This window comes from Lytechinus variegatus, chromosome 17 (genome assembly GCF_018143015.1).
Source record: "Lytechinus variegatus isolate NC3 chromosome 17, Lvar_3.0, whole genome shotgun sequence".
Taxonomy (NCBI): Eukaryota; Metazoa; Echinodermata; class Echinoidea; order Temnopleuroida; family Toxopneustidae; genus Lytechinus; species Lytechinus variegatus.
In genome coordinates this window covers 8,681,207-8,693,314 of record NC_054756.1, presented here as the reverse complement: position 1 = coordinate 8,693,314, position 12,108 = coordinate 8,681,207, and the positions used below count along the sequence as shown (strand labels likewise).

At 35.7% G+C, this 12,108-nt stretch overlaps 1 protein-coding gene across 1 annotated transcript in view; it reads left to right on the top strand.

The window, feature by feature from the left end:
- Nucleotides 1-12,108, top strand: part of LOC121430641 (voltage-dependent calcium channel subunit alpha-2/delta-1-like) — a 50,041-nt gene that overhangs the window by 2,605 nt on the left and 35,328 nt on the right. The window contains exon 2 of the mRNA XM_041627961.1: nt 11,636-12,007. Within this exon, the coding sequence (XP_041483895.1) occupies nt 11,822-12,007 (186 nt within the window). The 5' untranslated portion in view covers nt 11,636-11,821. The remainder of the gene's footprint in view (nt 1-11,635; nt 12,008-12,108) is intronic.

The window sequence follows — 12,108 nt, the reverse complement described above, 5'->3', positions numbered from 1 at the left end:
GCTTACTTTCTTACTCTACACACCCATATTTTACTCCGTGTCCATCCTCTGGTTATCCTCAAAATTAGTGATTTTGGGCCAGTATCTAATTCCTCACATGTATTAGTCTTGTATTATGGGGTGAACATAATTTACGCACATTTTAAAATTATCATAAAGTTGATTTTCAATCCAAAATTTCTCACAGTTCACACAAATTAATCAAAATCATAAATACCAAACGGAAGGCAGGGTTCCAAAGTCAAATTAGCTTTATTTATAGAATTATAAAGTAGGCCAAGGGTTTCGCCAGTGTCACGATCTGAAAATTCCATGACAATCGACTAGTGCACGTTTGGCTGAAAATATGTCATAAAAAAGCGTGACCTTAATTTGCACGTGATCGTTTTGCAAAGCTTTAGAAAATAGATCAAACAGACAAAGGTAGATTAATTTGTATCAGATTGAGGTTAAAATGCCATAAATTCTGTTGGTATCACATTTTACTTTATTTGGAGACCTACATGTATGCTTGTAAACTGGCAATTTCTTGATGCTTGCCAAGAAGTTCAGATTTTCTCATAGCGGACACAAAAGGTAAAAAAAAATTGCCAATATTTTTACTAATTGAGACCTTACCTTCAAGAAAATTTCTATACATGAGCTTAATAATTTTGGGTCGCTTTTTTGTTGGTAATAATAGTTTTTCAATATATTTATTAGATATTGAGATATTTGCCTCTGGGCAAAATGAGGTAATGCGCGAATTACGGTCACACCACTATACTTGTAATATCTTTGATGAAGATCACTTGGCTACTTTGATGCAGAGCTGTGGGGAAGACGTCATGAAATGATGAATTTCGATGAAAAGCTTTTCTCCTGAGAGTGAGACCTACATGTAGTGAGAGTAGCCAGGAGGCTCCTGGGGCCCGTTTCTCAACACCTGGACAAGTTAGTCATATCTTTATCCACCAACCACAGAGTTTAATAGTTCCAATCTTCTCAAACCATCGCCTGAGAAAAAGTGGCTAAAAAATTGGACCATATTGATCAACTGTACAAGTTGAAATTTGAATGCTCTAAATTAACTCCTTTTCTTTTGTTAAATCTCTATAACCAAACGCAATATTTCAGAGACTAGATACAGAATATTGCAGTTGTTTTTTCAACTCTTTTTGTCTCACCTGCATAGCAAGGTGAGACTACATAAATTGTAGGCACCTCTTTTCCCTGCAGGAATATCATGAAATCTTAGCTCAAAATTGAATGTTCTGATGATCGCTATTCACAGAAAAGCATGTAGGACAGTGTATTAATATCGCTTCAAGAAATACTCAGCATTGGATGGAATTTTGTGCTGAATGTATTTTGCTTATTTCTCAGCACCTACAGTGTACACATTTTTTTCCAGAACTATTTGGCACATGTTACAAACACTTTCGTGGTAATTTTATTGGATTCTGTTCACACTCATTTTAATATTGTATGCTAAGCACAACTGGTATTGAAAGAAATAGCCGAAATGTGGAAAAAAAAGGTGCAATGCCCCTAAAAAAATAAAAAGTACATGTATTTCCATCCTGTAAGTACAGCACATTGCTATTTTGTTCGATAAGAATTCTTCATTGTACATTGTGCATGTAGATGGTAATTTTCATTTTGCAATATGATTCCAGGTGAAAATACATGTATATCACTGTGATCCACCGTTTGTGTACATATGTTCATGTGCTGTGTTTTGTGACCAGCCATTGAGTTTCTGCTCTTATTAAAGGAATATTGATCCAGCTACATGTACATGTGTAGGTCATAATCAATTTAGACGATGGGGAATTCAGTAGTAACCCACATGTGCAGTGTCTGGCCACCATCCGTTGCACTCATAATTACCAGTCATCTCAGTGGGGGAGGTACTGTACACACATGCAGTGTACAAGTACTGTATACTGGAGATGAATGCATACCCATGGAGGTAAATAAAAAAAAGTATGGAGTACCATATCTCACTCATTTGTACTTCTTTTATAAATTGGAAGCTACCGGTACATGTACATTTTTTGCATTTTGTTGTAAATACTCCATCCTTTTTACCTCCATGGTATGAATGTATGGGAACTTGGTGTCTGTAAACATGTTCATACATGTATATACATGTAGCTTTATGAATGCAGGTAAAGCATGAATTAATCTCTTCAATGTTTAATATAGCACTTGAAGTAATGGCAATTATACCCTTCAAAAGTTCAAAAACACCCTAATTAATTCCAATGCTCATATCCTCAAAAAGGACAAAGCACCCTATAGTAAATTCCAATGTCCTTGTCCATGCACATTGCATTCATATGGTATTAAGCTAGAGTATTTATGAAATAAAATGAAGGCTCCAAAATGTTTTATTTTGTACACTTTACATGTACTTTGCAGGAACCACAATTTTATTCATTAGTGATTCCATTGGCCTAATGAATGACCAATCTTTATCAGAGTACATGTACCCACTTGCACTACTATAGGTTCATTGTTTGCACTCAAAGCAGGTGTGCATTCAGTTCAATCAAGGAGATATCTCCTTGGTTCAATGCATTGTTAAGTACAGTTGCGTATGCAGGATTTTTGAAAGGGGGGGGGTTCAAGCTGACTGAAACGTTAGCAACCCCCCAAAAAACAAAAAAGGTCCTCACCCCAAATTTTAGGTCATTCCCCCCCAAAAAAAATTGACAAGCAAACAAAAGACTTCAATTTTTTTTTTAAGGAGGAGGGGGGTAAAAAAATAAGGGGAGGTTTGAACCCCTGTAACCACCCCTGCATATGCCACTGGTTAAGCAATTTTCCACCAAAAATGGTCCATTAATTAGTTTACAATGAAGGTTCTTCTATGCACACTGTTTTCTGCTCTTCAATCATTTCAGGGATATTGAGGTATATGTAGCGACATGTATTGATACATGTATGTGTGTAGAATGTGCACATACAAGTACATTAGATTATTCATACCAGTAACGGTTCAATAATACAGTGTAGGGGCAGTAGAGCTCAGACTGAACACAATACCATTTCAGGGGCCTTTAATATTGCTTGTGCACAATAGTGGGCTCCTCAAACTATTGTATCTAATCTGGGGCCTGTAACAAAAAACTTAGCAATGATCGTAGAACATTTTCTATGATTGATTCCATTGACTACAATGTACAATCAATCGTGAAAATCAAGCATACATGTAGTACGATCAATCGCTATTACGGGACCCAGGTTGTTCATGTACATGTAGCCATCCTTGATTCATATAATGTCCTATTTAACAAAAACTGAATAACGATTTTGTGATAATTTCAATTGATGATGATTGATGATGATGATGATGGTGGTGGTGGTGTGATGATGATATTGAAAATAGGAAAGATGATGATGGTGATACCACTGAGGAAAAAATCAATGTGGGGTGATGTTGGTGATGATAAAGGGCTATGATATTGGATTATAATTTTTGAAAAATTAGATAATAAAATCATGAATTATATTAATGATGGACAAAGGGATGATGATGATGATGTTATAAATATTAGGTCTATTAGTACACAGCTCCTCGTCATAATATTAAAGGTTACCAAAAATTTTCTGTAGAATCTGATTTTTTGTGCTATTTCCCCTATTTTGAGGGTGCTGAACATGAATCTGCTTGTTGCCAAATTTATAAATGCCGTCTTTGACCGTTGCCATGGCAACGGATTCATTTCTCAAAAATAGCACGTATACCCCTGTAAATGGTAGATAAACATGATAAAAAATTAGCAAATAGATTGAAATCAAGGTTCCAATTAAATACAAATGAAATTCAGAAATATTAAAGATCATCAAAATAGTTCCAACTGGCCCGTTGCCATGGTAACGGCTCTTATTTCCTCCAGAAAAGTAAAAAATTTGATTTATAGTTGTAGAATCTGTTTTTTTTTTGTTTTCCATGCATTTACGGTGTTAAACATAGGAGTGATTTTTGCTAAATGTATAAATACACTCTCATTACATTGCCATGGCAACCAAATAATACCTTATTTGGTAAAAAAACGTAATATCATGGTAAAAAAAGATAATGGCGAGAAATACAATAAAAGCGACCTTATCTACATGCATTGGGTTTTTCCAACTCATTTAGAACAAAAACTACAGTAAGTATTCTGCAGGAGTTTATTGGAATGATATGAATTGATGTTGCCTTGACAATGTTTGAACTAAAAGATAAATAGGAATATTGCAAATTGGCCGTTGCCATGGTAACAGCTTATTTTTCTCAGAAAAGTATACATTTGATATAAAATATTACAGAATCTGAATTTTATTTCATTTCCTCTAATTACAAGATGCTATATCAATATATGCTTGTTGCTAAATGTACAAATACCATCTTAAGCCATTGCCATGGCAACCGAATAACATGGGTGAGATAATAATGGAAAATACCATAAAAATCACAATCTACTTACGTAAATTTTGAGCCATTCGTTTAATATTGAACAAAACATACGGTAAGTGGTCTGCATGAGTTCATTTGAAAGAAAATAATTACTGTTGCCTTGGTAAAACTTCCATTTAATATAAATATGAATGTTGCAACCCCCCCCTCATTCCCATGGTAACAGCTGATTTTTCTAAAAAAAACCACAAAGTTGATAAAAACTTCTGATTTTCCTTTCATTTCCCCTAATGTTAGGGTGCTCAACATCCATATGCTTGTTAATGTAAAAATACTCCCTCGGGCCATTTTCAATTCATAATCCAATCGACATAATCCTTATCATTAATCATAAAGTTCAAGTTTCAGGTCATATGATCAAGGTCGTAGGTCTTTTACGATCGCCAAGATTTGGCCATGTTGTATTATCATCACTGAATCTCATCAAGCTTCTGATAAGGCAAAACTTTGAGAGTGCATATTGGTATTCAACTATCACTGATCATTGTGCACGAGTTTCAGGTTAAAGTTCTGGTCAATGAACTTTGACTGTACTGTGGTATCAACATCAAAAACTTTACAGGTTTATTAATTTTCAAGTTAATTATATATCATGTCACAAGGTGAAGGTTGAGGGTCTTTTGAGGTAAAAAAAAAACCCTCGGATTCTATTATTAAATGAATGGGATTTCATGAAAGTCCCACATTGAGTCTACATTAACACATGGAAGAATTTACCTTGTATCCTCAAAAGGTCAGTTGTATCTAATAGAAGGCCAGGATTATGTCAATTTGCCAAATAAACTTTAAAGTTATAATTAGTATCTTTAACAGCTTTCTATTAAAGGTCAAGTCCAACCCCGATAAATGTTGATTTGAATAAATAAAGAAAAATCATACTAGCATAACGCTGAAAATTTCATGTAAAAGAAGAAAGTTGTGGCATTTTAAATTTTGCTTATTTTTCACATAACAGTGATATGCACAACTCAGTAATACGCAAATGAGACAGTCGATGATGTCTCTCACTATTTCTTTTGTTTTTTATTGTTTTAATATACATTATTTCATTTTATACAGATTTGACAATAAGGGCCAACTTGACTGAACCATATAGTATTAATGCTAATTACATGTGTTCATGGAGGAATAAAACTTTGTATTAGACATGAGAATGAGGAGAAAATAGGAAAAAAAATCATATTTCACATAATAAAATGCAAAAGACATAGTGAGTGGATGACATCATCAGACTTCTCATTTGCATACCGACCAGAAAATGCCAGTATCTGTTTTTTGTGAACTTAAGCGAAAATATAAAATATAACTTTCATGTTTTACATCCGATTTTGATGATATTTTCAGTGTTGTGTTTGTTGGATTTTTCTCTTTTTATTAAACTTAATTTTGTGTTGGGGTGGACTTGTCCTTTAACATAAATACATACATATTAACATTTATAGCAAGTTCTTCATGTAAACATGCTCAAAGCACTTTCCAATATAGCTTAACATTGTGGGGGCGTCGTGGTCTAGTGGTTAAGCCTCTTTCTTTCAATCTGAGGGACATCGGTTCGATTCCCAGCCGGGGTGTGTTTTCCTTTTAAAAGCAAGAAAATTATCCATATTGTACTGCAAGTGCAACTCAGGTGAGGTAAATGGATACTTGAAGGAAGTTGTGAGCACCGGATGCGGTAGACTAGCTTAGCCAGGGTAATATAGGAGCACTATACAAATCCTAGGCTATATTATTTCATTTATTATTATAAAAATGAATAATTCTACTCTTCAAGTGCTTATAATATATAAAGTGGGTGTTGTATATAAAATTCAAAAAATAATTGTACAGAAGGACATGAACTGATTTTGAATACTGGGACCAGTGAAACTTGTGCACTGTTTACCCAAGTTGGGGATAGAAAGGGTATGGAAAAAACCCAGCATGAAATGTATTGTGGTGTCAAGTTATTAATCGACAAGTAAACAAAGCAATTTTTCTATGATTCTGTTTTTGACCAGTAGCAAGTGAAGCTCTTTGAACAAAGGAAACATGATCATACTTTCTGGCTGTTGTAATGGTACCGACTGCTCGATTCTGAATGTGATGTTTTGACTATATCTAGGCGCCTGAACACCAGTGATTGAACAGCATGATGGCAAGCATCATCCGTCAATATCTTTCCGACCATTGTATCATGGTAGCTCCATGTTTGTATAAATGGGAGTTTTGGGTTTTACAAAGCGAATTTACTTGCTTACTCGTTAATGACGAATTAAGTTCAACACCTAGAATTCTAACAGATTCAGCAGGTTCAGAATTACCAATTAACAAATGAACATGGGCAGGAATATGTCTAGGACTTTTTGTTCATTCAAGAGCAGGCTTAACTTTATTTCTTATCATTGATACATTAATTTCCTGAATACAATAGCATTGTGAAAACTAGTTGGAGATTTGGGAACTAAAGAAATCAAATTCAACATTATTCTGCCTCAAAGTGTCCCCAAGTGGTAATAAATACCGAGAAAAAAGTATAGGTCCCAGCACAAAACCCTGAGGAACGCCAAATTCAAACCCATCACCCATTTTTAATTACTACCGACCGCCATTTGTTTTAAAGGCAAGGTCAGTGTGTCAAATGTAAATGGGCCCTGTTGTACAAAGAGTTACGATTGATCCGATCAATCGTAACTCTATGGAAATTCATCAGTGTCATAATTTTTTCTATGAAAAATTTGCACAATGTCCTTTGTAAACAAAGGAAATCACACAAAATTGTTAAGAAATTTTTAAGAAATCTTTTTGAACAAACATACATTTGATATGCTGATTTTGCTGGCTTTCCATAGTTGCGATTGATCAGATCAATCGCAACTCTTTGTACAACAGGGCCCCAATTTTGATTTCTTGACTCTAAAACCCCCAAATAAATATTTTGAACAACTCTCTATCAAAATGGAATCATTTGTGACCCTTAAATTGGCAGCCACCTTGGAGTTAGAAGTTGGGGGTAATTCAATTCAGCAAATAGATGTTGCATGTCAAGTTCTTAAAAAACTTTACCCCTAAATCATTATTTTGTCAGATTTCTAGGTCAAATTGCCAAAAATATTCTCAAAATTGTCTCTAGCTGAATTCTCCCAAATTTCACAAACCCTTAGAAAAATTGGCATACTGGCTATTTTTTTCGTTATATAATTTATTAGAGCACAAATGGTCAAAAAAATCTATACACTACACATTCCTCACTTGAACCTGGGAAGCGATTCGCTAGGTCCATTGGAGAGATTGAGCGTTGACCACAGACTGTAGGTGGTTGGACAATAGGGTGACCCTTTGATTATGAGCAGAGCCATCAAGGGATTCAGTCAAGTGAAGGAAGCTACATCTTGATTTGAGTCTGTTTTTGGCAGGTTCATACTTAAAAGAGTGGATGAAGATGGTTATCTTCTTGCTTGTTTTTTCCACCTGTGCTGATACCTCTCTTCTGATGTGTGGATGGGCAATACCACATTGTAGCTAGAGATCATCTGCTCTTGTTTTTGTCGCAGCCAGTAATTGCTCTGCAAGCAGCATTCAGGGCTGTATCAATCGTGGCAGCATGTGATGACCTAAAACGGATGAGGACTGCATACTCAGCAGTCAAGTAGCAAAGAGCAGGAGCTGTCGCACGGATGGTTTTGCACCTGTTCCCATTTTGTGTTGGAAAGCTTCTTCAGGATGCTGTTCCTTGCTCCAACTTTAGCCTTTGTCTTGGCAACATGTTCTTTGTAGGTAAGGGAACTGTCTAGGGTGACGTCAAGGTAGATTGGCTTACTGGTGTGTTCCAACCATTTTCTATACCATCTGACCCTTAGTTACTGATCTGCATCTCTGTTTTTTTAGGTAGAAAGCACTGAGTTGAGTTTTCTCTGGATTTGCCCAGAGATGATTTGCAACGTAGTAAGGAGTCAGGCCTACCAGAGCATCGCTGATTGCTTTTTCATCTCTTCAAAGGACTGTTTGTGTGAAGCAATGCAAATGTCATCAGCGGACAGGTAGCTCTCATTATTTGGTGGATTGGTTGGTCATTTGTGTAGATGATAAAGAGTATGCTTCCTTGTGGGAAACCTTTTGTGTCAGCCATGCTACTGGAACCACTGAGATTCAGAAAACCGTTGATTTGAGAGCATGTTCTGAATCGTCTGTGTCAGGCTAAGGTCCTTTGTCATCTCAAAGACTTTCCTTGTGAGTATTCAATGATTGTGTCATAAGCTTCAATGTTGTCAACAAAGGCTGCTCTTTTTATCAACCCTTCCTCGAAGCAATCTTCAATGTACTGTGTCAGATTCAGCAGTTAACTAGTACCAGACTTTCCAGGCCTAAATTCTTCTTGTTCTGGAATGAGGAGCTCATCCACCAAGGGAGCAATGTGGTGGAGTAGGAGCCTTTCAAAGATATTCAATGACAAAGCAGAGATATTGGCCTGTAGCTCTTTGGACTGGCTGGTGTTTTGCCTGGCTTGAGTAAGGCAACTACCCTTGATTTCCTCCATAAGTTTGGCATTGTGCTTTCACTCAAAACAGTAGTTTAGCATGTCAAGCCGCCGATGGAGTGCAACAGGTCCAAGATGTTTCATCTGTTCACAGATCGAGGACATCGTCCAATCCAGCTGCCTTGCTGATCTTCATTGCTTTTATAGCATTGCGCAAGTCGTTCATGCTGAAAGTTCTTGTGAATCCAGATGACTCTTGGCAGGCTATTCCCAACCTTTGAGGTTGGAAATTCGCGGGTTACCTTGGCTGTTCACTAGGAGCTGGCTGGCCACTTGGCCGGCGGTAACTTGGGACCTACATGTAGATTGGGACTTTGTACAGTCGATCATTCCCAAGGATCCGAATCTGGTGTTTCTGCTGGCCCTGAGTATAGCTTGTATGGCATCCTTGTGGAATATTCTTCCTTGATGATTTCTTCAGCAGCTCTAAAAATGTGTCGTAATGAGTAGGGAGTGCAGGGAGGTTCTGAAGATATGTATCCAGATCTATGGAAAACTGCTCACAGTTTACTTTCTTCAGGTTGAAAAGTCTGCAGGAGGGAACTATGCGAGTGATGTTTACCATGACATCAGGCAATTTGCAACATTAATATTTATCATATAAAATTAAATTGATTAACCACTATCAAAGCAACAGCAACAAGCATATCAATGTCTAGCAACCTACATGTATACTTTGGCGGAAATGAAAGAATAATCGGACATATTTTTATTAAAATTTGTTATTTTCTGGTGTAAATGGAGCCGTTACCATGACAATAGGCAATTTGCATCATTGATATTTATTTATAAAATCAAGCGTTGCCAAGGAAATATCAATTTTATCATTCTAATTAATTAATGTAGAATACTTACCGTAATTTTGCTTTAAAAATTAAATTAATGGGTCAAGCCTTTCGCATGTAGATTAGTTCGTTTTTACTGTACATCCCACCATTACCTTTTTCAACAGGTTATTTTTTACCAAATAAGTTGGTATTTGGTTGCCATGGCAATGGTCTGAGATGGTGCTTACACAATTACCAACAACCATATTAATTTTTAGAAACCTAAACTTAGTGGAAATGAAAGGATAAAAACGTGACTCTACATGATTTTATCAAAATTTGTACTTTTCTGAGAAAAATAAGATGTTACCATGGCAACGGGCCATTTGCAACATTGATATATATTTTTAAATTCAAGCATTGTCAAGGCAACATCAATTCCTATCATTCCAATAATCTCATGCAAAATACTTATGTAGTTTTTGTTCTAAATGAGTGGGAAAAACCCAACGCATGTAGATTAAGTAGCTTTTATTGTCTTTCCTGCCATTATCTTTTTTTTCCATGTTATTATCTTTTTTTTACCAAATTAGGTATTATTTGGTTGCCATGGCAATGGAATGAGAGTGCATTTATACATTTAGCAAAATCACTCCCTATGTTTAACACCCTAATCGCAGGGAAAATGAAACAAAAAACAGATTATACAACTTTAAATATTTTTTTTTACTTTTCTGGAGGAAAAATGAGCCGTTACCATGGCAACGGGCTAATTGGAACTATTTTGATGATCTTAAATATTTCTACATTTAATTTGTATTTAATCGGAACCTTGAATTCAATCTCTTGGCTAATTTATATCATGTTTATCTACCATTTACATGGGAATACATGTTATTTTTGAGAAATTAATCGGTTGCCATGGCAACGGTCGAAGACGGCATTTATAAATTTGGCAACAAGCAGATTCGTATTCAGCACCCTAAAAATAGGAGAAATAGCACAAAAAATCAGATTCTACAGAAAATTTTTGGAATTCTTACTACTTGCCGCCTACGTATATACATGAAAAGTTTTAATGAGATTGTTGAGGTTTATGTACATGTAAGTCCATGCACTGTACATGTACATGTATGCATGTCGATCTATGTTAGATGTAAACACAGTTTCTTTATCATTACCATAATGAGTCTTGGAAGAGAATTTTTCATACATTATACATGTATCTTTAAATCTTCATATAATTATAAACTACTTTTAGCAGACAAGCATACATACATACATATATACATACATACATACATACATGTGCATGTTATCTAATTGCAATGATCTGTTAATAAAATATAGGGTCAAGAATATGTCAGTAAACTATGTTTTTCTGCCATTGTTTTAATTGAGGGATGGGGTTAATAGAATACTAATACCAAGACTTGCTTCAAGACGATAGATACAATTTCTTTTTATAATGGGTATAGAGGGCCAACTAATAAAGAATTTGATAGCAGTGGGGGGAAGGTTTATACTATAATATAGTGTGCATGTACATTTATTTACCTGGGTACAAATATCATTTTTGGTGTCTTGATTGTTCTGCTCTTTGTGCATACATGTACATGAAATATGCTGTAAATCTTGCATAAATCTTCAATTGGCTTTCCACCATTCTGATCTACATGTACATGTATTGAGTGGTTTATGAGCACTGTAAGACAGATTATTATCATAAAATGTTTCAAGAGCACTGTATATGTACAGTAATACTCAAAATCAATATTGTAATTCATTTAAAGACTACACATACATTATGTACATTTTATTTTCTGTTGAACACAAGCAATGTACATGTACATGTACACACACATATTACTAGCATTTATATCCTTTCCTCACATTTCTTTCCAGGTTTAATCAAGTACATTTCAGAGTAGGTGTGAAAAGAATTCAACCGTCATGCCAAACCGCCACTGAACCAGTGCAGTTTACAGGGGTGTCTGGAATTTCATCCTCCACGAGCCTGCCAACCAACCAAGCCAGCCAGCCAGTATAAAAGCTTTCCAGTACTAGAGCACCAAGCATATGCAGTAAACCATGATGGCCTCCAGCTGTATCAAATTAGTGGTGGCGTCGTCGCTGGTGCTGTTTGCACGGCCAAGTGATGGAGAGATGACGTACGGGGAATCTCAGATGTACAGCTATAGTAAAGATGCGGAGGATGGGACTTTGGATGCGCATGTGCAGAACTGGGCAACACTTGTACAGAATTATATTCTCCATGTGAGTGAATCTCTTGTACTGTTTATACATGTACATGTTAATACCCCTTATTGATTTTTAAACAAAAATTTTCCCTTCTAAAATTTATACAAATAAGCTAG